The sequence below is a fragment of the Cavia porcellus genome, unplaced genomic scaffold (assembly GCF_034190915.1).
Source record: "Cavia porcellus strain 051 isolate PalLab524CR breed Dunkin Hartley unplaced genomic scaffold, mCavPor4.1 scaffold_3, whole genome shotgun sequence".
In the NCBI taxonomy this organism is placed as follows: domain Eukaryota; kingdom Metazoa; phylum Chordata; class Mammalia; order Rodentia; family Caviidae; genus Cavia; species Cavia porcellus.
Window position 1 is genome coordinate 80,694,341 of NW_026947486.1, and position 27,124 is coordinate 80,721,464.

Genomic DNA, 27,124 nt, shown 5'->3' on the forward strand with positions numbered 1-27,124 from the left:
ACTTCGAAATCCCGTCGCAAAATCTCGCGATATCTACCTTTTTCCCTTCCTCTGACGGCTGCAGGCCTTTGATCAACTACCGTAATAAGCGGAGGGCGGGGACTCCGGGAAGGAAATTATGAGTGTTCTTTTAGGTTTGGGATCATGATCCCTTTAAGCGCCTAGAAGATTCCCTCAGATGCCTGGAAGATGCACTGATGGTAGCAGTGGTGAGCCTGACGGTTTTACCAGAAGTTCCTTCTGCCTTTATCCTTTGCGCCACTGGGGACAGCACCCGGGCCTCACGCAAACTAAGCAAGCGCTGCACCGCCGAGCTCCACCCACAGCTCTTCCTGGGTTCCTAAGAGGTAACGACGGTGACTCCCCCACACTGAGCTACGTGCCCGACTCTTTTAAAAAATGTTGAGACAAGGTCTTGCTAAATTGCCCAGGCTAGGCTCGATTTTGAAATCTTTCTGCCTCAGCCTCCCACAGCGCTGGAATTACAGGCATTCGCCATCACGCCAGGCTGTAGTCAACCTCATATCGTCTCTATTCCGTTCCCATTTTTACAGTTTTGGTCATGACTACAAATCTTTCTGCACTTTGTCAATTTAATTTGTGCAAAATATTACAAAATAAAAGAGGGGCCCAAAGATAAGGGTTAAAAGCTGCGCAGTAGTAAATAGCCAAATCGCTATGTAGGTTATAGTGTTGGTAGTGAAAAGTAGTCCTACATAAAGCTGAATGTTCTACCACAAGCTGGGTTACTGGATGCAGTGGCTTTGACTAATTGCCCTCTTTAATGACCTGTTTCTAACGATATGACACATCTTATGTGTAGAAGTGTATTGGAGTGACAAGAGAGGGGAATAAACTTTTCACACTATACCATCAATATTTGCACGTCTGTCTCCATGGTAAGCACTCATTTATGGAAGTAACGACATTCTTTGAACCATCCAGTCAATACCATACTAGGAAGGAAGCTTAGAAATGAAGTCATCATTGTATGAGTGGGGACAATAAAGCCAAGAGTAGTTACTTGCTGAAGGTAGTAGAGAGTTTTTGGCAATGAGATTAGATTTTAGGTCACCCAACTCGACCCAGTGTTCTTTCAGTAACTTCTCATTGCTTTGTTCTGTTTTTTCGAAGGATGTGCAAATTTTGAACTTTGTTTTAAAAACCACTTAACTTTCCCAAAATAGAATGTCAGCTCTGTGAGAGGAAATCTCCTGCCTCCTGTAGTCACCCTGTAGATAATTCGTTGAATTGAGTGAATAAGTGAATGAATGCTTTCCCCATTTTCTCAACCTAGTGAAATATATTTTCTTGGAGCCTACTTTTTAAACTGACTAGTTATTTTATAATTTCATTTACTTCACCCTGCTATAGTTATGTCTCTTTCAAAATTCAGATGTTGAAATTTAATGGCCACTATAATGGCATTGAGAGGTAGGGTCTTTAATTACAGTTTTTGGGAGGCAGAGACAGGAGGATTGCAAAATTCAAGGCCAGCCTAGGAACTTTAGTAAGACCTTGTCTCAAAGTAAAATTTTAAAAGGACTAGGAATGTACTTTAGTGGTAAAGCACTTGCCTAGCTTGCAGAACACTCTGAGTTCAGTCCCCAGTACTAGGGGGAAAAAAAGTAGATATTTCAATAGGTGATTAAGGCAGGAGTGATAAAACAGGCCTAATGCAGCATTTGGTCACTTTCCTTTCCACCTTATACCATGTGAGGACAGAGTATTCCTCCCCTCTAAAGGATGCAGCAACAAGAAATCATTTTGGAAGCGGAGAATATCCATTATCAGACAACCAAACCTGCTGGTGCCTTGAGCTTGGAATTCCCAGTCCCCAGAACTGTGAGAAATAAAGTTTTGCTCTTTATAAGTGATTTAGTCTCAGGTGTTTTGTTATAGTAGTAAAAATGGATTAAGATATAGCCTAAGCTGTTGTTAACTTTCATCAAAACCAGCATTGTAATTTCCTAGAAAATAATCTGAGAAAAACTACTTCCTGTCAGCTTGGCTTAAAAGTTGCCATCCATGTAGAAACAACCTGGCTTTTCAACTTGGATTACAAAATGAAAAGCAGTGAGGTGGTGCATTACCTGTAATACCAATCAATACTCTGGGAGACTGAGACAGGATGATTACAAGTTTTGAGCCTAACAGAGGCAACTGAGTGAGAACATGTCTCAAAACTTTGTAAATATCCAGGGATATAGCTCAGTGAGAAGACTGTGGGTTCTCTCCCCATCATACCAGGCCTACTCAGAGTTTTTGACCAGACTATGCTGCAACACAAGTGCCCTCGAGGAATGTTTACTGATGGATTAGAAGCAATAACTAGAGCTCTCCTTGGCCAAGCCTGGGTAATTTGAGCATCAAAATAATTAATGACAGTAATGAATTATAAACTCATTGAAAAAATAGGAAGTCATATATCCATGGTGATACCAAGTAAATAAAGAATAACTGAGAGAGAAGAAAGAGACTTTGCTTACACTAGAATACAATGTATTCAGTGGTAGACACAAAAGAGTGCTACAAATGGAAATCATCATTTTGTAGATTGGCTCTTGCAAGAATTATTAATAGATGCTAAATCCAGGGATTTTTTTTATTTTAAAGAGAAAAAAACCCCAAATGAAACAGTTTTTCAAATCAGGCTAGTAGATAACAATAATTAATGCATTGCATATTATTATCTTCATAGTAGTTATTCAAAGTACAAGATACAGGCAAGAAATATTGTCCAAATAATATTAGCTCAAATGTTTCTTTTCAGTGAACTAAGAGAAACTAGTTGTATGACTATCTTAACTATTTTGTGTACATTTTTTCTTTTCCCTTTTTTTCTTTCCCCTTTCCTCCATCCCAGTTTATCTTTTTTTTTTTTTTTTTTTGTCTTTTTGAGACCGTCTTGCTATGCAGTTCAGGCTGGCCTTGAGCTCACTTTGTAGCCCAGGCTAGTCTCAAACTTGCAAGGATCCTCCTGCCTCAGCCTGCTGGGATTACAGGCATGAGCCAGCACAACTGGAAATCCCAGTTTATCTTTTCTTTCTCTCTCTCTCTCTCTCTCTCTCTCTCTCTCTCTCTCTCTCTCTTTCTTTCTTTCTTTCTTTCTTTCTTTTTCTTGGTTCTGGGATCAAACTCATGACCTAGCACTTCCCAGACAGGCATTTATGCCACTGAGGTAAATCCTTGGCCTGTCTTTTCTTTTAAATAGTTTCTTCCCAATTTACAGTATCTGTTGTACATTTTGGATCTTATTTGCTTGTTCAGTTTTTCACACTAGTGAGACAATACAATGTTTACACATGTGGGTCTGTTTTATTTCACTTACGAGTAATCTCTCAAGTTGCATCCATCACCTATAAAAGTCTCAAGTTTATCCTTATTTATGGCTAAGTAAGTACTCTTATATGAAAAAAACCATATCTTTTTTTTATCCATTCCTCAGTTGATGGGCATTTGGGTTGTCTCCAAGATTAAGCAGCACAATTATAAATTTTGCTACTATAAACATTGGTGCACATATATCTCTGCGGTATGATGTTTTTAATTCTTCTGGAAAGACATCCAGAAGGGGAATAGTTGGGTCGAATGGAACCTAGTTTTAAAGGAATATCCATGCTGATTTCCACAGTGCTTGCACCAGTCTACACTCTCACCAGCCAACAGGGCAGAAGGGTTCCTTTTTTCTCACATCCCCACCAGTATTTGTTATTGGTTGATTTCTTTTTATTTATTTATTTATTTTTTTTTTTTTTTGTGGAACCTGGGATTGAACTCACAACCTTGTGCTTACCAGGCAGGCACTTAGGCCACTGAGCTAAATCTCCAGCCCCTATTGGTTGATTTCTTGATGATAGCCATTATTTCAGGAGTAAGATGGAATCTCAGTGTTGTTTTAATTTGCATGTATCCAAAGACCAGTGATGTCGAACATTTTTTCATGTATTTATTTGCCATTTGTGTTTTTTTTATCTGAGAACCATGTATCCATCTCAGATGTCCATTTTTGAATTGGGTCTTTGAATTTCGGGGTCCTGATTTTTTTCAATTCTTTATATGTTCTAGATATAAGTCCTGTGTCTGAAGGACATCTGGCTATATTTTTTCCCACCCTGTGTACTATAATCCCAAATAGTGAGGGTAGTAATCCAAGTATTGTAATCCTCTTTTTAGTTTTTCTCACAATCAAAAAGTTGTTGAGACATTATTGGGATCCCAGCAAGTTAATTTTAATCTACTACCACCAATGCAAACCATGGCGAGAGTAAAGACAGCAAGACATGTTCCAAGTCAAGGGCAGCCAAGGAGTCCTAAGTCTAATCCCAGTGAGGATGTGTGGACAAAGTCCCTGATCCTAGGCCTCTCCCAGAACTTATTACCTTGTGAAGAAGTGGAGTGGCTCAGGGGTGAGTGACAGTGAGGATGGTGGGAATTATGTGAGTAACGAGCTGGCTGGCCAGGTGGGAGAAAGGCATCTCTGTAAATTGCAGAGATAAAGATGTGTAGAAGAATCAATCTATACAATCGAATTAAGGTAGCAACTAAATTGTTTTGGGAGGCTGTCGCTTTGGTTTTTGATATGCAAACTCATGTGCCCTCCAGAGTCCTAGCCTTTTTACTTTGAGACTCCTACCCAGTTGACATTCCCGGAGCTATTAGCTCTAAAATCCCACTATCCTCATATCCTTTACAAGGAGAACACTAGCAAGGAGATAGTACTGTCCGTTGGCTTTAGAGATTACATACCAGCACCTCAACTAGCCTTATTTGCAATGGTTAAAGCCAATTGAGGAGAGAAGGAAATACCATAGCCAGCTCTCTATATATCAGTATAATGAAATAAGTCTCCAAATAATCAGAGGTGCAGTAATTGTTTTGCATTCAAGAGGAGTCACTAGAGTTGTCTCCCACACTGTGGGTTGTATTTTGACTCTGTTGTGATTGGTGATTTCTTTTGTTGTGCAAACACTTTTTAATATGGCAAGATCCTATTTGTTGATTCTCTTTGTATTTTTCATGTGGTTTGGCTTTTGTTCATATCTTCTCTGCCTACATACCTATATCTTCAAAATTTCTTCCTATTTTCTCTTCCAGTAAACTTAGTGTTTTTGTTTTAATATTTAGATCTTCAATTCATTTTGAGTTTAATGGATGATGATAGGCATGGGTCTAGTTTTAGTTTTCAGCAGGTAGAAAGCCAGTTTTTCCAGAACCATTTATTAAAGAGGCTATCTTTTTCCCAGTGAACATGTTTGGCCCCTTTGTCAAAGATAAGGTGGATAAGTATGTCTGGAGTTGTGTCTGCATCTTCTATTCTGTTCCATTGATCCTCAGGTCTTTTTTTATGAACACCATGCTGATTTTATCACAGTAGCTTTGAGGTATAATTTCAGATCAGAGATTGTGATGCCCCTTGACTTGCCTTTGTTGCCCAGAATTGCTTTTGCTATTCTAGGTCTCTTCTGGTTCCAAATGAATTTTAGGAATGTTTTCTCTATTTCTGTGAGGTATGTTTATTATATTTTGATTGGGATTGCATTAAATCTGTATAGTGGTTTGGGGAATATGGCCATTTTCACTATGTTGGTTCTTCCTACTCAAGAGCAAGGGATAACTTTCCATGTTCTGATATCCTTTTTGATGTCCTTTTTCAGAGAAGTGTAGTTTTCAATGTAGAGGTAGTTCAATTACCTCATTATATTGACTCCTAGGTATTTCATTTTTTTGGATGTTATTGTGAAGGATGTTTCCCTAATTTCTTTCTCAGTGAGTTTGTTATTTGTGTATAGGAATGCTATTGATTTTTGAGTGTTGACTTTGTATTCAACTATGCTACTAAATTTTGTTATTAAATTCAGAAGTCTTTTGGTGGGGTTTTTGGGGTCTTCTATATATAATATCATGTCATCTGCAAATAGTGATAATTTAACTTTTTCCTTTCCTATCTTTATTCCTTTTATTTTTTCTCTTGTCTGATTGCTCTGGCTAATGTTTACAGAACTATATTGAATAGGAGTGGTGATAATCTTGTTTCTAATTTTATTTTTATTTTTAAATTTTTAAGGAGAAATAGAAAAAAAAGAAAAAGGGTACAAGTTATACAGAATTTCAGAAAAAATAAACAGTAGGAAACCACTAGTGGATAGATTACATATTGTCATCTTAGAAATAGTTCTTCAAGTTACAAAATGAAAGCATACAAAGTGAACATTCAGTGAGACTGCAAACAGTTCTGTTCAATGGTCCAACAACTCAGTAATATATACACTTAAATATACATGCAGTTATAACCTTTAGAGCACTTTCTTTTCCTCTATTTGTACAATAAAAATTACACATTTTGGGTTTTATTACTCCTACAGTTCTTATTACTTTTTTTGAAGAGAGTAAAATCAAATGTGACATAACAAACCAGAGTCAGTCAAATCAAAAGGATGGACATAATACATAATGTAAAAACAAAATACAAGGTGATCAACAATGGTTACCATAATGCCTCTTGCTATCTTAAAAAGAATTGCCTATGTCATCGGTTATAATAAAATTGAACAGAACAGTAAAGAACAAAACCAATAAAACCAAAACATTGGAGACATTACAGGACTTCAAAAGAAGATAATAGTCAACCAGAATGGGCATCATAATGAATCTTATTGTCTTCACAGTTGTTGCCTATACTTTCGAACTTGGTACTATCAAGCAAAACAGAATAGAGGAAAATAAGTCAAAACAAGATGGTGAGAGCAATACAAGGTTTCAAATCAAGTTAATAGGAAATCAAAGTGGGTTACTATAATATATCCTGCTATTTTTTTGTCTTTTTGCTTTTTATCAGTACCAGGGATCGAACTCATGACTGCTTGCTTGCAAGGCAGGCACTTATGCCGCTGAGCTAAATCCCCAGCCCCTATCCTGCTATTTTTAATTTATTTTTCCCTTAATTAAAAAGATAAAAATAAAAAGTAAATAATAAAAGAGGAGAGTGAGATAAAAGAGGGCATAACAACAAAACAGCGCAGGTCAAAACATAACCATTTAAGCAAAATAGTGTTTTACCACAAGATATCCTGACATAAAAGTAGTTACCATAGTGTCTCTTTCCTTGAAATCTTTGAGTATAACTTCGTGTACTGTAGCATCAAACATATCAAGACAGTGTAAAACCATTCAAGAGAATGGCAGGATTACAGGGTATTTAGAATCAACTAACAAAAAATAAACAATGGTTTCTGTATAATCTCCTTGTCTATAAAAGTTTTTGTTTATATTATCACATATAATAAAATCCAATAAGATACAACATGTTAAGACCAATGGAGACAGAAGAGCAAAAGCTTGATAGGACTTCAAAGCAACATGATATTAAATCAACACTAGCTATTATGATGTCTTGTTTTCTCCAAAATAGCTGTTCCTACCATCCAATCTTCTCTGCCTCGTTTCTATTGAACTCTTTTTCTGTCATTAGTTGTCTGTTTGTCTTCTTCATTTTGCTTTATGCTCCATTCATTGTGGCCTCTCTGCCACTGTTTCTGGAATCTTGGTATTTTTCTTTTTTAGAATATCCTGCAGATTCTCTGTAGAGTTGAATTGGTGGTTGCAGATTCCCATAGTTCCTCTTTATCCTGGAAGCACCTTGTATTTCCATCAATTTCTAGGGACAGTTGTGCAGGATATATCAGTCTTGGCTGGAGGTTGTTATCTTTCAAGCTTGAATTATTTCCCCCCACGCTCTTTGTGATTTGATGGTTTGTGCCGAGAAGTCTGCTGTAGTTCTGATGGGTTTTCCCTTGTAAGTGATCTGTTTCTTGTCTCTGACGGCTTTTAATATTCTGTTCTTATATTGGATTTCTGGAATTTTGATTATTATATGCCTGGGTGTAGCTCTGTTTGGGTTGTAGGTGGCTAGGGTCCTGTATGCCTCATACATCTGAGTATCTTTACCTTTTGCTAAATTAGGGAAATTCTCTTGGATTATTTCTGTGAATAGCTTTTGGAGTCCATTTGTTTGTGTCCCTATTTCTTCTATGTTCTTAAGTTATAGATCCTCTTATCATCTTCTAGCCTTTGTATGATTGCTGTTTATTTCCTTGTTATTTTTAAGAGGTTTTTCATTTCATGCTTCCACTTTACAAATCTGTCCTCCTGTTCAGCTAATCTGTCCTTAGTTTCTTTCAAGCTGTTATGCCAGCTTTCAATAGAGTTTTTAGTTTCCTGGTAATCTCTTTGAACCTGCTTCACGTGTTCTATGTTTTCTCTCTTTTCTCCATCAAATAATTCTCCCCTTTTTTTCTGTTCTTCCATTCTATCATCTGTTTTTCTTGGGTGGTGCTTAGCATTTCTCTAACTATTCTACTTATATCTTGCCTTACTTCATTAAATACTTCACTTTTGAACTCATCTATGAGGCTCCAGAGATATCGCTTTATGTCTATTGGTGCCGTGTCTGATATTGCATGTTTTCTGTCCTCATTCTCCATTGCATTTACCTTTCCTGGATCAGTGTTCTCAGGATTGGGGATTGAGGACCCTTTCTTGTTGTTCCCTCTTCCCATACTTTTTGTTCTTCCATACAAGCATATATAGGAGGCCCATTTTCTTTCTTTGTCGGTTATATTTTGTTGGAATATACCGGCTAGGTGTTCCCGCCCACTGCAGTGTACCAGGGAGAGACAGACCTGGGCAGCCTCTGCTGGGCCCACCCCTCCAGGTCAACCTACTGATGGCTTCACTGCTAGAGTGCACCACCAGGTCCTGGGACCTGGTTTGGCTAGCCTACTGGATCTTGGTCAGGGCATCACCTAGGCCAAGTACTCCCCACCAATCCCGCTTGAAAGGGGAATATGCGACTAAAGTCACTGCAGCATCCTGTTCTGCCTAGTCTTCCCGGTCCCAGAATGTCCTCTGTTAGAGCCTCCTAGTCTATGGAAGGTCCCCATTCCTCTCACTTACTGCAGGTCAATGCACGGCTCCCTGCCAGTCCCACTCTCAACTCCGTTCGCTGATTCCCGCTCTCAGAGCTTTCATGGGTCTTTCTCCCTGCTGTGCTGCTTCAGATGCAGCAGCAGCAGCAGGAAATTCAAATCGTGGTTTTCAGAGGCGTGGGTTCCAGCTTCTATGCTGAGATTTTATCTGTTCCAGTTATAGCACCAGGATTGTATTTCCAGTTGGTTTCTTTCAGCTTAGTTCATTCCTGGGTAGGCAGCGTATATCTCCCCTTGCTTAGGACTCCCCAAACCGCAGCATTCCTGGATTCTATGCTGGCTGTCTCAGAAAGCCTCCGTAGCTGCTGTTATCTATCCATCATGTTCTCCTAGAAGGATTGTTCCTAATTTTAGAGTGAAAGTTTTCAGTTTTTGATAATTTGGTATGACATTAGCTATTGCTTTGTCATAGATGGCTTTTATCAGATTGCAGTTATGACCATCTATTCCAATTTTCTTTAGGGTTTTTATTTTTTCATGAATAGGCATTGGACTTTGTCAAATGCTTTTTCTGCATCTATTGAGATGATCATGTAATTTTTGTCTTTAGTTTTGTTAATATGGTGTATTACATGTATTGATTTGAATATGTTGAGCCTTCCCTGCATCCCTAGTATGAATTCTACTTGGTCAGGGGAAATTTTTGTGGACTAAGATATTTACATGGATTTACAACTTCTCCCTGAAGATTATTAGTAGCAAGGAAGCTGGTAATTGTATGGTGGAGAAATTGAGCAATACCTTGACCCAAAATGAGAACATTCATTTTTTTAAATAGGTCTTCTAAAAGATCAATGTTGTAAATGACCAAGTCTGTTCCAAATTAAAAGAAACTTTTAAAAAACAGGACACAATGCAAGATCCTACACTAACTAAGTCCTGTACTATTATGAAAAAATTCTATAAAGGATATCATTCAGTAGATCTCTTCTGCTATGCAGGACTGTTTTTCACACTTTTTAATGGTTGAAAAAATCTAAAGATTAATTTAAGATATATGAAAAATATATGAAATTTAAATTTCAGTGTCTAAAATCAAGTTTTATAGGTGCACAGCCATACCCTTTCATGTATTGTCTATGGCTGTTTTCACACCAGGGACAAGTTGAATGGTTGCTGAGATTGTAAGACCTACAAAGCTGAAAATATTACCAGTTGGTCCTTTACAGAAAAGTCTGCTGACCCCTGGATTCAAGTAATAGTTCTCAACATGGGCCGACTTTGCCCTCCAGGGGACATCTAGGTATTCTGAAAACATTTTTGGTTGTCACTCCTGTGTAGGATGGGAGCATGCTACTGACATCTAGTGAGTAGGCCAGGAATGCTACTACATACTTGATGTAAGACAACCCCACACATTTGGTCCAAATGTCCTCAGCGCTGAAGTAGAGAAACACTGGCCTCGAGGATCTTATTTTCTCAGGGAAAATTCCATCCTTCATAAGAGAGCCTATTTCTTCCACGCCCAGGCCTTATCCTTACTTACATTAGCTCAGGTTGTCTTAATAATGGCTTTGCAAAGGAGCCACTGTTAACACAAATTGTTCGTTAGTGCTTCAGGAGCAAGTCAGCCTGGGTCACGTCTGTTTTTCCCCTGCACTCAGCCTCAATCGGCTGCCCCCTAGTGTGCGAGCTGCATAGAGGCAGGCCAATGTCGTTTCCTCTGGTACCCGCAGAGGCTTGCAGGCTTCCGCACAGAGGCAGAGGAGGCGAACCACTCCTCCAGCCTTCAGCATCAGACTGTTAGGGAAATGAAGCCAAGGGAAGGAAACTCCACCTCTGCCACAATCAAGAGTTCTTAAAACTGACCATTCTTCCTCTTGCCCGCTTTAATGCTTGGGGGGGGGGTGGGAGACTTCCCTTTCTGGTGGACTCAAGGACACAACACTACTGTTTGGTAGCTATAGAATGTTTTTCGAGTCATAAAGTCTTTTCCATGAATCTGGGAGATGTTCACAGTACAGTATTAAACAAGGGAAGACATAGAGTGGCAGTTTTCATTTTTTCCAGCCAGAATTAAAACTCGCCTGAATCTTTTGTATGATCTACTACTACACTTCCTCAAGTCTGTTATGATAATTAGCTCAACTGATTAAACCCATTCTGATAAAGTAAAAGTTAGAGGACTTTCCACTCATACCTGCCCTGCCCCAGTGGGAACTTCAGGCCCAGACTGAGAAAAGAAAGGCACAAAGCCACTCACCTTGAAAGATTTCCTGGTTTGATGGTTTCCCTGAGCCCCCTCAATCACCCACATGGGAGGCAACCACACACTCCTGGTAAAACAAAGCCAAGCCGTAGGGAGCCGTTTCATGTAATGATTTATCATCAGACCACAGAGCCATTTAGTATTTCTTTTAATTTTATTGAAAATTGACACGGACATTAGAAAGGTTTCAAGCTAAACAGTGCTGGTTGTGGGATGTTTTTCATGGAAAATGAAAATCCCGGGAAGATCACATCTTTGAGGAAAGAGAACAGAGAAGAAAGGGGAAACAAACAGATTCTGGAAAACATGCAAAGAGGCTCTCTAGAGACACTGGGACAGCAGCAAGGTGGTGACGGTGGTAGAGATCTATCTCACATGGTATTTTGATGCAAGTTAAACTGCTAAAGTCAAGGCAGATTTATCCATATCAAAACTCTCCCCCCAGTTACCAGGTTGAACAGAAACCTAAAGTGGCCTTCAAAGTCTGAATGGGTAATTTTGCTCTAGGCGCCCTTCTCCACCTGAATGTTAAGAGTGGATCCATTTTCCCCCTTGCCAGAGATAGTCTTTTCTCCTGGGAATGCTGAAGGTCTGGGAATGCTGAAGATGCAAGGACCACTTAGCTTTCTCTTCCATATTCAGAAATGTTTAACAGTGGCCAAAGACAGTCAACACACTGAACCAGAGAATTGTTCTTTAAAGAAAAAAAGCGGGGCTGGAGATTTAGCTCAGCGGCATAAGCGCCTGCCTTGCAAGCAGGCAGTCGTGAGTTCGATCCCCGGTACCGATAAAAAGGAAAAAGACAAAAAAAAAAAGCATAAAACTCAAACAAAATCTTGTGAACAGCACTTCCACACCCACAGCTGAGGTCTCCTGCCCCAGTCACTTATACTTGGGTGAGTGGTCCTGTAGTTGTCTCTCTGAGGTTACATTTGGTCCATTTTCCAGCTCTGATGATTCTTTTCCTGCCTTGTTAGTTTGGGACAAGACACTTCATTTTAAAATACCATGTAAGTCAGAAAAGAGCTTCTTGCCTGGACACAGGGACACGTACATTTGTTGAGTGTGGTGTGTGTGTGTGTGTGTGTGTGTGTGTGCAGTTTGAGGGGAGTGGGAACTGGTTGGTTTCTGGTTTGAGACAATATGGAACCCTAGCTCTTCTATAATGGCAGTCTTCTTCTTTAGACTTAGTGCAGTTGCTGAAGATAAGATTAAAAAAAGCTGGAGAGGGCGAGAGAAAGAGAAAGAGAACATGAAATTAGCCAAAGGAAAAAGACATTCAAAGACAGGGAGGGGAGTGGGCAGTATGAGGTAGCAGAGATTATAACTTCAGAAGACAGGTTAGAAATGGGGTCATTGACGGGCCATCACCAACAGAAAATCTGCTGAGGAGAGTTGAAGAACACCACACACCAATTTAAAAGCTTCTTGTTTTAATAAAAACAAGCACATATCAACAGCCATATGTAAATGCCAAATGATTAAAACAAACAAACAAAGTGATCCGAACGGCAGCTGGAGAAAGCAAACTTCTTGGGTTGGGAGAGATGAAGGTGTGTGTGTGTGTGTGTGTGTGTGTGTGTGTGTGCGTGTGCGTGCGTATGTGTGTAAAACCATTCCAACCAGGGAAAATAAAAACACAGACCATTTCTAATGACTGGTTTTGTTTCACCAAAAGTAAACAGAGAACTTAGGGTATTTTTTAAAATGGTAACAACTGTACTAATTAAAAAGTCTTTTCAGTGAAGAAGGAAAAAAATCCTTTTGGTCTTCAGTGAGAAAAGCTAGACAGTGAAATAAGCACTTTGATTATTTTAATAGGCCTGATTGACATTTAAAGGCCTTATATCCTAGATTTTTGTTTACCAAACTTCCCCTGGCTACAAGGATCACCCAGGGCATCTATTAAATGCACATTAGCCTGGGCCCTCTCCAGACTGACAGGAAGGCGCCCTGGAGACTCCTCTCAACTGTACTACTTCGTTAAATTAAAGAGCGGGTCTGGAGCCTTCCCTGCCTAACTCTATCTGCCCCATCCTTGGATTTTTTTTTTCCTATGGGGAAAAATCCTCAAGGATCCTCTAATACTATTTAATTTTTTTGGTTGTTGTTGCTGTTTGTTTGGTAGTCCTACTGCCTCAGTCTCACAAGGGCTGGGATTATAGCCGTGATATGTGTCACCACACCCAGCAACTCACTGTCTGGTTTCATCAAAAGATCTTGCTTCTAGGCATATATACAAGTAGATGGATTCCACTGAGGAAATGGATTTGGTATCTAGCAATGTGGAATTTAGCGTGGCTTTGGACAAGTCCCTTCACTTATGTGGACCTGTTTCCTCTTACAGAGTAAGCAGACTCTGTCCTACTGAGCAAAATTTTTCCCTCTTATAGAAAATTCTTTACTATAAAATCTGAAGGCCTTTCATAAGCCATGTGGCTCTAATACTTTTGAAGTATTTTGAGATCATCAAGCCACAAGTAATCTGTAAACAAATACAAATAAGGGGCCTCCTGTTTGTAATGAAAGTAGTTATCTAGGGGTCTGGTGATTATTGGTTGGTAATCAGGGAAGGTAGATTTAGATACATCAAAACAGCAAACAAGGAGGCTTTTCCAACAGTCCTAATAGTCCTAACTTTCTGAGCCACTGGCTGAGTATCTGAAGGGTTTTTAGATTTGTTTTGGTTTTGGAGGGACTTGGTGGTACTGGTGGTTTGTTTTTACCTGCAAGCGTAGGATCTCCTCAAATGCTCCATGTTGACTTGGATTTTCCCAAGACACTGTCTTATGCTTTGGCCAGTAACCAAGCAGCGAAGCACCAATCAAGACATACCAGTATCAGAACTGTATTTGTGCTTTGCTGATGAGAAAAGAGAATGTGTGTGCATTTGTTTGCTTTTCACTTTTTATACTTTTTGCTTCCTAGTATTATCCATGATTGAAGAAAGTAATGCTTTCCCCTTTCCCAACACTTCAAAAAGGCCTGGGAATTTGGCATGGCCTCTTTGTGTTTTAAAAGGAAGTAATCACAAAACAACCTCAAAAAGAAAAATGAAGGTCATGGTCGGTGCCAGTGGGACTGGGAGGCAGAAGCAAGTCGCACAACTCAAAAAGAAGTGGGGCTTGAAGTACACAGCAGGGGTGGAGGACCCAGCTGCCTGACACCCCAAAGAAAAGCTGTCAAGTTAGAATAGGAACCTTCGCTTAAAAGGCTAAGTGAAGTCCAGTCCAGCTGTAGCAGGGGATACTATTCAGTACACAGCCATGGATTACTGCAAAGGAAGGGCAGAGAGACCGCTATTAGCCACAGATCATTGCCAGGTCGCCTCCGGCGCTCACTCTGTTGCTGGCCAAATGCCAAAGGCCATTGTGCACAACAGAGGGCTTTCTACTTCAAAGGGGCTCCCAAAGCCACTACCAGAGGGGACCCATTATGGAACTTAGGGCTGGGATATTTTTAAAATATCAAATCCCTAGACTACAGAAAAGATTAAAGACCTTTCAAGGCCTAACATCTCTTCCTCCCTCCAGTTGACAGTCACACCTCTTATTGGGGACACATGCAAAATACAGATTAAAATCATTATCACAGTCACTCAATAGACCAGAAGTCTCATTCCTGCAAATCCCAAGCACTGGATTCTTTGACCAGTCAGTTTGGTCCCACCTCATTAGTATGGCGAGGAGCCTCTGGAAAATGGCTAAGAAGATGTTGAAACCCCTCAGAATTCTGTAAGTTTATCACTCAAGACTCTAGGCTGGTAACAGTATTCAGCTTTATTCTCCCTTTTGCATCTGTGGGCTACCCAGAGATAGAGAGGGGGGAAATTTATGATATTTGCTTCAGCAATTATGTTTTATAGTAAAAGCTTGTATAAATAAACTTGTTACCAACTTTTAACACAGCTTAAGTATGATTACTGAGTGAATTAAAACTGGAAAGGGCTGAAGGAAAAAGCATCCTTTCAGAGCCCTCTGAGAAGAGGCTATGGCTCCTAGGATGAGCCTAGAGGTCAGGGAGGACCAGCGTCTGGGAGGCAGGCAACTAAGGAGACAGCCATGTTCACGGGTGCTTATCCAGCCACGATGGATGCAAATACCTCCAGGAACCAGGAAGCTGATGGTGAGAAGTAGCAGTGACATGCTTCCGTCTGGTAAGAGATGGGGATGGGGAAAGGTGTAGATAGCTTGAGGTGCTAGGAGAGAGACCCAGATGTGGGCTGTATCTCTAGCCATGTGACTGCTGGCCTCTTGACCAGAGGCCAGACACCATCCTCTGACTCTCAGGCTTCCATGAATTTTTTGCCAGAAAAGAGTAGAGGGCAGGGCTGATGTGCCCCTCTAGACATGTTAAGGGGGAATTAGGGAAAGGGAGGCCCAGCTCTGTTGCACAGGAAAGGGCGCATCTACAGGAAGCCCAAACTGAAAATGAAAAGAGAAGTTGGGTTAATAAATGGGCCGATTAATATTCTAAAAAATTTTTTTAGAAAACTATTTAGGTCATAGTGACTGATGGATAAATTAGAATATAGCTATGTTAGATGGTCTTAAGATTTTACTGAATTGGGGCTGGGGATTTAGCTCAGCGGCATAAGCGCCTGCCTTGCAAGCGCACAGTCATGAGTTTGATCCCCGGTACCAATTAAAAAAAAAAAAAAGATTTTACTGAATTGGCTCCTGGGAACATGTTTTCTCTCTCATTCACCCCCCCATTCCTAAATGGTAAATAAGGGAATTAAATTGCAAAATGTGACCAATGACCACAAAAATAATTTTTAAAATGTCTTCTTAATCACTAGGTTCTGACTAATATTCCCCAAACCCCAGATATCTGTGGCAGGAAGACTTTCAGCGAATCTCCAGCAGCCTTGGACCACAGCATAGAATACCACGCTCTTAGCCACTGTACTTCCTTGTCCCACAAGGAAAGCAGAAGAGGCTAGTTTCAACTCGGGCATCCTCTGGAGAAGGCCAAGGCAGCTAACTGGTATTCTGAGGCAAGAGCTGTTTGTCAAGTGTCTAGTAGATGCATCCAGACCCAGTCACCTGAACAGCTGAATTATAGAAACCTATTATTGGTTTGTGTCCACATAGCTCTTTGACCTCCTATTTAAACTCCATCTCTATGTTATAAATAAGGCAAGTAGTATTTCTATGAAGACACAGGAACAGAGAAATCAACTGACTTGCCTGTGGTCACCAAGAAAGTGTTACAACTAGGGTGACTGTAGTTTAATTATTTAACTAAGTCTCTCACCATCATACTAGTGTTCTAAGAATTCCTTGGCCATGGAGCTAAGCCCATTTATTACTTGGAGAATATATTTATCCCATTAAATAAAAGCTACTAAACATTTGGAGGGTTGTAGTTACTGGAAAGTATGTACATAAATGAAAATGTGATGCATTTCCTGTAAGTGAATACACCTACCCCTCAACACATACACACCTACCTACACTCCTACACACACACACACACACACACACACACACACAGAGTTTAGGGATAGACACACACATGCACCCATCAGGTGAATGCAGTTTATACCACAAACAAGAACTTCTATGTTCTGGTTGTAGTTCTGCCACTAGCTCACTGTGTGATCCTTAGTAAGTCCTTAAATCCTTCCCTCCTTTTTTAAAATTTTTGGTACTGAGGATTGGACTCACAACTGTGTATTTGCAAGGCAGGCACTTATGCCGCTGAGCTAAATCCCCAGCCCCCTCCCCTCCTTTTCTACCTCTCAGAACTGTGGTAAAGATGAGATGTTATATAGAAGAACATTTTGAAAAGAAATCAATAAATGTTATATGAATGCTTGCCTCTTCATTTTTTCTGTATCTACTTCCTAGGGGAAGATTAACCTAAAAAACACAGCAATGGCCTAACATTCTGGGCTCTGTGGGAAGGCAGTGGTGTTCTGATGTGTATACTGTCCATACACTGTGTACCCCAAAGACCATTAACCACCACTGCAACATAGTATCTACCACTGAATGGATGGCACAGAGGAATTTCTCTTACAATTACAAACAACTGCAAACAGTGCTTCATGGAGGATCCTCAAAGCTGGAGGGGAACAGTAAGCTTCACTGCCTGCATCAGAGGTGGTCCTTGTGACCCACTCCTCAGATGAGGGCTCTGGGGAGAAGATAACTGCCTCTGTTGTTCTCAGGTCCTGGGAAACCAATGCCTCCCCTGATTTTTTCTTTTAGAAATGCTTTTGTAGCCCACTAGGAGGAAGTTTGCCAGGAAAACTCAGTCTACTTGGGTTGGGGTTGATTGTTCAGTGGTCTACCAATTGCCTCTTACTTGTAAAGTGTGCCTTTAATTACAGTTTTTCTAGAATTTGTTTTAGGACTGGCCACTAACAATGATGTACTCAGAGAAACCCGAATGAATTCATGTCAAGCCATGCACAAAACCTAATTTAACTGAAGCCTAATTCACCAGGATACATCATTCCTGCTTCCCTCGATAAAACTGGGGCAACAATGAAAACCTGTAAGAAGTACACTCCTACTGTGTGTCATATGCTTTGCTAGGCACTGGGACTTCAGCAGTGCAAGGATTCTCTGGGAATTTATAGTATTCCTAAATGGAAAGCTGCTGTTTAATTCCAGTCAGCTAGCAGGGGCTCTGAGACTTGCCTGTGAGCCAGATAGTAAATCATCACATTATTCTTTTAGGATGTTTTCTTTTGGCCCAGTTTCATGGGCCTTCTGTTTCAGAAGCCTCTATGGATTCCTCTTTGGGATCTGCTTGAAAGTAGGATGTTTTGCCAGCTGTCCAATGTCCCCAGTGCAACAGCTGCAGCAATTAGTTTGGTGACTAACAGAAAGCTCTCAGTGCATAAACTGCTTGGGTGAGTGGGGAGAAGTCTTCTCGACAGTTCAGATTCTCCAACCCAAACAGACCAAATGTAAAAAGGTATTTATGAGACAACTGGGGCATTTCAAACACTGACTAGACATTTTATATTAACAAATTATTGTTAATTTTGTAGGTATGACAATAGCAGGTGGTTATTTTTTAAAAGTCATCTCAAAAAGATATACACAAGCATATTCACAGACGACATACACTAGCATATTCCAGCAGGTTGGGAGAAATTGATGGAACAGGTTGGCCATATATTTTTTTGTTTTGTTTTGTTTGTGGTACTGGGCACTGAACTACATCCCTAGCCATTTGTAATATTTTTTGAGACAGGTAAGTCACTAACTGCCCAGGCTACGCTCAAACTTGCAGTCCTCCTGCCTCAGCCTTTCAGAGTGCTCAAATAACAGGTGTGTGTCACTATGCCCAGCTGGACTGGATATGCATTGACAGCTATTTGGTGGCAGGGTTGTTGGTACATGGGGATGCATTGTACTATTTTTTATATTTGAAAGTTGCCATGGTAAAGTTTAAAAATAATAAATAAGCCCAATTATGTTAAATTTAAATCATGTATATTCCTTGTCTACTACCTGAATCTAGCAGAGTAGATAAAAGATACCTAATCGCCGTTTTCTCCCTGTAACTCCCTATAATCACTGCTTTCAGTCTCCTTACAAGCTGTGTGATGCCAGTAAGTGCTTTATTTACTTCTACAGACACAGCGTCTGGCTCTCTGCAATACTTCTTACCAAAGGCTATCTGCTTATCTCCTTAGCAGGTCTGCATGAAGCTGGCACTTGCAGAACTAAGTGGAAGACTTTATACCTGAAATCTCTTTATTTTCTTCCACTTTGATTATGGTTTTGGGAGGCACACAGCCAAAGGAAACAGGAAAACCTGAACCCCTCTGATAAGAAACAGCTACCAGAGGGAAAGAGAGATGCAAGTTTCCATTGGCTCTACCCACTCCCAAACTTGAGGATCAGGGCTGTCTGAGATACTACAGGAGCAGGCTTGTAAGTGCAGGATGGTTTCTGAGTCACTACAGTTAATTAATTTTGAAAGTAATGATTATTGTTCCTTAGGGGGTAAGACTGCCCAAATTGAAACCTGAAATATTGATCACAGGATTCACATTTGATACCTAGCTGTTCTAGCAACAGAAGTCTGCAAATTCTCCCTTTGATCAGGCAGGCAGGCAGGCATGCAGGCATGCAATCACCATGAACACTTGAAACCACACCAGGCTATTTCTTCATACCAGAAGTCATGAGAGGAAACCAGCTACCCCAGGGAAGCCATTTCTTTTATGATTAGATTTGTGCATAGGGCACACAAGGTTTGGGGAGATAAATTCTAAAAGCCATTGCCAGTTCTATTTAGAGTTAATAAAGCTTACCAGGACCCTGGGTCTCATGCAGCATGCAGCAAACAGCAGAGTTAACTGTAAAACAGTAAGAGCTGATGAAGATGGAGTAAGCATGAGGAGAAATAAAATATTATGAATTGACACAAACGATGAAGAGTTAGAGGTCAAGAGAGATTAGCAGTAGCAGGAAGGGGAGGAGGGAAGAGGGACTGGTAGGAACCCCTGAAACACTGTATACTTTCTTAATCTAGTAAGGCCAGCCAAAGGACATTCTGAGTATGTCACTATTAGATCCAACCACCATCTCTCAAGAACTGCTCTCCCCACCATTTCTACACTGAAAGCCCACCACTGTCACTATGGGTGCAGAGTGGCACAGGTTTAACCATGGTTCTTCCAGAAGTTCACTGATTCTTCAGGGAATACACATGGACCCCAGACCTGGAGTCACTTGTGCATCTGGAAGTATGGAACAGGCCAGGCTATTTTGTTAGGTACTTATGGCTAATAATGTGAGATGCTACATTTCAGCAAGGATTTTACCTATCTCAGAACTGGGCACTATCACTGATCCCAAATATTTCTGGAGAATGGAGAATGATGTAACCCTATACAGGGTCCTCTGGCTGGAGTCAGTGAGGAGAAGTCAATCGATTTGAAGCAACAAGGGGAAAGTTTGGTCTGAGAGGAGCTTTCACTGAACATCTCAAAGAGGGAATGTTTATACCTTAGTGTTAGTGTTGTCTAAACAACTATATAATCTAACTCCTGCAAGCAGGCTGTGAAATTGCCCCAGGGATTGAGTTAACAAATGGACTATAACAACAGCAGAATAGGGCTGGAAGATAAATTTAGATTTTTCTGATCCACAGCACCACCAAAAAAAATCAAATTTACATTTTTCTGATCTTAAAAATAGGAACCTATTCCTGCTGGTATGGGTCATACACTGAGACAGATAAACTAATACATGATGTATTCAAAGAGACTTTCATTTGCTAGTTGAATTTTATCCATCAGATAATATCAAAAGAGTTAATCAGTGAAGTTGACATTTAGTGTTAAGATTCCGTAATAAAAATTTCTGGAGCAGTTAGTGAAAATGTTCGCATTACACATTTGTTAGTCAAATGTGAATAACTGGATTGCAAAACTGAGTGCTTTCAAATGTAAAATATTTTATAGTGTACAAAAGCACTGTGTTACTTGTAAGTGATAAGCCAGGCATCGATGAAAGGAAGGTGTTTCTTCCTTCTGGCAAGTATCCAAAAGCTGTCCACAAACAAGTGGCTAAAAACAGAAGGCAAAGCCCACAGACAACTTTTGGATCCAAAGAACCCTTCAGTAAGGACACTGCTAAATCTTCCATCTGGGAGTTTTGTGAGTCATAGTGTGCAAACAACTACAGGGTTCCAGGAAGCCCCTGGACATTTTCTTGGTGTTGTGCAGGTCTGGACAGAAGTGCTTTTCTCCTCTCTGTTTCTGGGATGAGGAATGGGTAATTTCAGTGAGCAGAAATGGGGGTGGAAGCCAGGCTACAAAGCCGGTGGTAACCAGGATCTTATGCTGTCTTGCCTGACCAAATACCTGGGGAGATAGATCGGTTTTCAAATCATTCCTCTGGCTTAAGGATGGGGTACTGGGAAGACACTGGCATGTGAAGGCTCCGCAGTTAAGTCCTCAGTTCCCCAGGCTGGGCACAATTAAGCAGCCAGCAGGGACAGACAGTAAAGAGGTGGGAGGTCAGGGCCAGGCTGCAGCCTTCAGTGGTAGCAGCTAAATTCTGTTGGCTGCACCTAGTGACAACTGAGGTACAGCGAGTGCTGGGAGAGGTGACACAGGACAGGCAGGCAAGCCTGTATGCCACATCAGGGCCAGCTCCAGCTCCAGGGGCTTCTGTGAAAGGACAGTCTTTCTCTTCTACTACCTTCTCTCTGTCCTTCCATTTGTCCCTCTCTTTCTTATGCCTCTGCACCCCTCATTTCCTCCTTCATGTCCTCTCCCATTCCCGCTACCACCCCTTGATGTTTGTAGAACTTTCCTAAGTAAGCCAGACAGAGGGGCTGGGCCTTGCAGACCAAGTATCTCCTCCACTCTCAACAACCCTAACTCAAGGAATCCAAAGGTCCTGTGGGGACACCGAGACTAGATACAGGTCCTCAAACTAGTCTAACAGCCCACAGCTTACACCTGGCCATCAGCCCTCAGTGCCCTCAGCCTCCAGGTCCTGCCCCAGGGGGATGAGCAGCAGGAGGAGCAAGAAGCCCATCACTCCATAGCAGCCCATTACTTACTTTTTCTTCTCTTTGTCTCTTTTCAGAGTCTGTGAGCCTCCAGCCTGGGAACCCTGAGACTGGAGGAGCTCAGCCGCCGTCTTTCTCTGTTTGAAAGCATTCACTTCATCATCCAGAGATTTCTTCTTGTCCTCCAGCTTCTTCTTCTCATCCTGGTGCAGTTTCTTTAGACAGTCAAACTTCTCATGCAGCTGACAGGAAAGCCAAAAAACACTGCAGAGTTCTCCCTAAACAGCCCCCAGTCTGACCCAGCCCAGGGTTGGAGAAATGGCAGGGTTGCAACCCTGCAGGACCCCAGGACCTCAGGACACATTTCTGCTAGGGAATACCATGACAGTGCCAAAGGGCACCGTGCTATGGGCACTTCTGCCTATCACTATCTCAAAATGTTTGCACCTGAAGTAGTAAAGGAACAATATGTTCTATCTAGTCAAATACTTTTTAAACAAATCCCCATGGTTTTTTTTACATGGTAAATAATAATATTGCTTATAATATTGAAACATTTACCAAGTGCTTATGACAGGACAAACACTGACTTAAAAATTTTTGTAATTACTTTTTTTTGCAGTGCTAGAATGGAGCCCAGGGCTTTGTGCATGCTAGACAAGCAGTCTACTACTGAGCTACAGCCCAACACTTATTTTTACCAGCACCTCATATGTATTAATTCATTTAATTGTTATAACAGTCTTAACAATAGGTTCTGCTATTATGTCCTTTTTCATTTTCAATCTTTTTTTTTTTTTTGCTGGCATGGATTGAACACGGGGTTTCACACATGCTAGGCAAATATTCTACCACTGAGCTATATCCCCAGTACTTTTTATTTTCTTATTTTGAAATAAGATCTTATTAAGTTGCTCAGGGTGGCCTTGAACTTGTGATCCTCTGCCTCAAACTCCCAAGTACTGAAATTGTAAGTGTGTACCACAGTACTTGGCCATGATGTTCATTTTTATGAGGAAACATAAGACATGAGAAATTAAGGCATTTGTCCAAGGTCAAACTGGTCTTTACAGGATTATATAATGGCATTTCCAACATGGAAGCAGTTCTTGCCTATTTTTCCTATCTTTGTGTGTGTTGTGTGTGTATGTATAGTAGTGGGAATTCATAGAGCCTTTACACATACCAGCTTGCTTCCATTTCCTCCTTCCTCCCTTTTATCTTTCCTTCCTTCCTTCCTTTCTTTCCCATTTTGAAATAAGGTCTCACTAAGTTGCTAAATTGCTCAGGCTGAGCTTGAACTTGTGATCCTCATGCTTCAGCTTCCTGCAGTTTCCTGCCCATTCTTATTCCCTGCGATCAGGAAGACTCATAATGGATCACAGAGAAAACTACAGTAATAGCAAAGCTGGTCAAGGGAAATGGAGTAAGTGTGGAAACCTCAACTTTAGCCAAAGGGAAGGCCTAACTTGTCCTGAAAAATCCAGAGACCTAAAGCACAGCAAGTGTGTTCTGGCACTCACTGTGATGTATCAGAGAGCAAGAGGCATAGATGGTCACTAACTAGAATGTGTAAACTCCCCTGACCAGAAAGAGCAGACCATGCATAGTTTTACCTTTTCTGAGGATACAAGAGAGAATTTAGGATTCTGTAACACAGTGCACAAAAAGGAGGTCAATTCTCTGATTCCTACGGATATCTGGGACTGTCATTTAGTAAGGTAGGGGGAACCACAGGCTTGTCGTCCAAACCAGCTTTTATGAGTCATGTGCGGTTGGGGTATCACTTGGGCTGCCCATCAGTAGCTTTTAGATTTCTTTGCTTCCCTGCAACTTTGCTCACTTATCTTTAAGACCCCCATGGCCTCTCCTCCTAAAGGTGCTGGCTGATGGTTTTCTCCTTAAAAGTGAAACGGAAATAAAGTCAATAATCTTGTCACAGGCCTTGGTGATAACCATCAAAAGTCACAGCAGATTAAAGGTGGAGGAGACTTGGGAAGTAATTAAGTGCTTCCTTTCTTTGTGGTTGAATATTTTGAGGCTCGAGAGATAAAACAGCAGCTGGCATGACCAAAATTATACTTTATGCCAATTGATCTGAAACCTTGGGAGCAAGGTCATGGGTAGAGGACTAACTGCATGTATTTAATCAGACCCATCAAACCTCATTTTGAAACTTCACTAGAGCTGCACAGACGATGTTTCCTTAACTCTGAAATGGAACTGCACATCCAGGTAAATGGCAAATGCCCCAACTGCTGCTGTTTTAGGTTTCAGCAAACGACCCAGGATTGCCCTGAACTAGCTTTCCTCATGGCCATCACAGAAGATGGAATGGGACAGGTCAGCCTAGAAAGTCATCAATAACCTCTACAGAATTCCAGATTTCTAGGGTAGGGAAACTAAACCATCCTGCAACTGCCTGCAAGGGCCTGACTCTAGCGGTGTTGACTTACAGAACTTTCTGTGTTACTGGAAATGTTCTGTATTTGTGCTGTTCAATACAGCAGCCACTTGCTACATGAGGAGTGAGCAGTGAAATGTACCTAATAAGAGTGAGGAACTTTATTGTATATTAGCTGGCAGTGGTGATGCATGCCTATAATCCCAGAACTCTGGGGGGCACCTGGTGTAGGAGAATCTTAAATTGAAACCCAGCCTGGGCAACTTGGTGACTTAGTGTAATCCAGTCTCAAATTAAAAACAAAAGAGGGCTGGGGATATAGCTCCGTGTTACAGAATCATTTAAACATTTGGCCCTGGATTCAACTCCCTTTCTACAAATAATAAATTTATTTTATTATATTTGAAATTGCTAAAATAGACTTTAAATGTTTCTACCACAAACATGTTAAGCACATGAAGTGACAGATTTGTTAACTAGCTTCATTTAATCATTCTGCAGTGTTAACATATATGCAAACATCGTGTGGTACTCCATAAATACATACAATTATTATTTGTCAATTTTAAATACTTTAAAATCTCACAATTTAGCCACACACAGCAACTGGCTATTGGATCTGATGGAGAGTCTCTAGAAAATTAATACAAAGTTCATATTTACCTCTTTCTCTGCCTCTTTAAGCTCTGCTTCCTTCTCTTTGACTCTCTGGACAAACATCTGTCTCATCTCCTCTTCTTTTTTCTGGAGCTCCCCTAGGAACTCATTCCTCTTGGCCTCATATGTCTCCTGTAAACTGCAAACACAGTCAGGTTAATTCCTTTACCCTCACAGACTCCTCCTCAATGAAAACTGGCCAGGTACCCACCCTTGAGTTCCACCATCCTCCTTTCCCCACTTCAGACAGAGATGGCGAAAACAGAATGCCAAAGTGGTGGGCAATCACTTTGGCACATGAGAGCAGGATCACAGGGCTATTTGGGGGGGTATGAGGTAACCCTGGTGAACTGGTGAGACTTAAAAATCTGGATCTATACCCTCACTTTACACATGAGAAACCTGAGGCCCATAGAGGTCAAGCGACTCATTTAAGATCATATAGTTAATTAGAGGCAGCACTGGGACCAGAAGCTGTGTCTCCTGTTTCTTTATATGGGCTTCCACTGTGCTATGTCACCGGGCCCTGACTCTGAAACCGCCTGCATGAGCTCACCACTCCAACCAACATGTTCTGAGTCTCCACCCCGTGACAGACACAGTACTGATGCTATTCTAGTCACTCAGCACTTATAGCCAACAGCTTCCCCGCCTGCCCTTGAACTCACAGTCTGGTGGGAGCTTCCTGGGCTGAGCCCCCTGCCCCTGTCCTGAACTTACATTTCAAAAAACAAGAGTTAGCCTGGTGAGGAAGAGGAGGAACAGAACTGCAGGAAGGGTGGCTTGTGTGAACGTGCACGTGGAGACAAAATGGCATTCCTGGGGAGTCCGCATAGCCTCACAGGCCGGAGAGCACTAAGCTGAAGAGGAGTGGGAGGGAGGTCCCAGAGTTTGTCAGGGGAAGGCAAGGCTCTAGATGCCCTATGAAGGAGATGAGCATGGACCCATTGCATGGTTTAAGCAGGACTGACTGGATCCAATCAGAAAGTGAGAAACAGTGCCCTGGCTGTTTGGGGAAAAAGATACTTTGCAATGACTCAGGTACAAAACTGAGGGATCCCCACATGAAGGGATGACAGGGAGTAGAGGGAGCTGCAGAAGCAGGACTGGGGAGGAGGCAAAGACGATCCTGGCTTTTGGCTTGGACAACCAAGTAGATGGTGGTACTGTCAGGTACAATGGAAAACCCTGGAGGAGGAGAACACTTAAGGGGGAAGAAGATGAATCTGACTGTGAACAGCTCAAGTTTAAGGTGGGGCCTCTATGGGATGTCTGAGTGGAAATGGCTAGTATATAGATGGATCAATGAGTTCACAGCTCGCAAGTAAGATTTTAGCTTGCGAGCTACCTACTTTCAGGTGATAATTAGGGCTATGAAAGGAGAAAGAACAAACTGCAAAGAGAATAGAGGGAGAGGAGCAGAGACCCTAAGAACATTTAAAGAACTTGAAGAAAATGAACTGCAAACAAGGCTGAGAAGAATCAATGAGAGGAAGAGAGAGAAGGATAAAGCCAGCCAGGCCAGTACTAGAAAAATCAAAGCCAGATAGCAGTGCAAGGAGGAAGCAATGGGGATTAGTATGACGTGCAGTACATTAAGATCAAAGAGGATGGGACTCAAAAGTTGCAATGAGATTGGCCCAAAGAGAGAGAAGCACTTCCATGGAGAGCTCTTGGAGAGGCACTTCCATGGAGAGCTGGGGGCAGAAGGCAGCCGTACTGGGCTGAAGAAGTAAATGAGAGGAGAAAGGAGGCTGGTAAACATAGAACAACTCTTTCTCTTTCTGCTCAGGGCCTGGCTTCCTGACAATGCACTGTAAAGGGTTCTTGGAAGAAGAGCGAAGAGGATAAGAGTCAGGAACACAGGTATACAGGATGGAGCAAAGGACAATGGGACAGGACTGATCGACCAGTTAGAGGCTAACCTCCTCCTCCACAGAAGCATGAAAAGCTGCCAGAGGCAAGGAGAGGATCAGCTAAGTAAGGGAGCTCCCACCAGTAGATTGCATGCCTTCCTCCAGCCCAGGTGGTCCTTGCAGTGACATGAGGCTGCCTGGCTGAAGCAACAGCCCTGAAGGATGGACTGTGCTTTGCTCCAGGCCAGCTTTCCACTTTGATCAGGTAGTGTGGGACCTCAAGACCATGTGAAATCCCTCTGTGTCCACAAACATCCTCTTCACTTGCTTACTGATACCTGACATTTCCTGAAAGGAGACCAAGCCACGAAATGTAGGGCTACATAAGCACATAGAGATCAGACACACTTCAACTTGATCTGTCGCCCCCATCTGCTTAAATAAACTGATTCTAAAAACATTTTCTGGGCTACGGGTTTAGATCAATGGCACAAGAGCCTGCCTGGCAAGCACA

The 27,124-nt window shown here is 41.4% G+C and overlaps 1 protein-coding gene and 1 long non-coding RNA gene across 10 annotated transcripts in view; one reads left to right on the top strand and one right to left on the bottom strand.

The window, feature by feature from the left end:
* Window positions 1–11,331: 11,331 nt before the first annotated feature.
* Septin6 (septin 6) overlaps window positions 11,332–27,124 on the bottom strand; it is a 67,967-nt gene continuing 52,174 nt past the window's right edge. For 2 of the 9 annotated variants that reach the window (XM_013150157.3, XM_013150158.3), the window contains exons 9-11: window positions 24,761–24,893; window positions 21,745–21,935; window positions 14,953–15,349 (exon numbers count right to left, since the gene is read on the bottom strand). In XM_013150157.3, coding sequence (XP_013005611.1) covers window positions 15,262–15,349; window positions 21,745–21,935; window positions 24,761–24,893 — 412 coding nt within the window. In that variant the 3' untranslated portion in view covers window positions 14,953–15,261. Of the gene's footprint in view, window positions 12,418–12,612; window positions 14,471–14,952; window positions 15,621–19,480; window positions 19,526–21,744; window positions 21,936–24,760; window positions 24,894–27,124 lie in introns of those variants that run through there. The other 7 variants (XM_063246329.1, XM_013150161.3, XM_013150162.3 and 4 more) reach the window with 7 other exon arrangements.
* LOC134475488 (uncharacterized) lies at window positions 21,931–27,070 on the top strand. The gene is made up of 2 exons (XR_010046637.1): window positions 21,931–23,119; window positions 26,547–27,070. It is a non-coding gene; the product is annotated as an uncharacterized LOC134475488 (long non-coding RNA).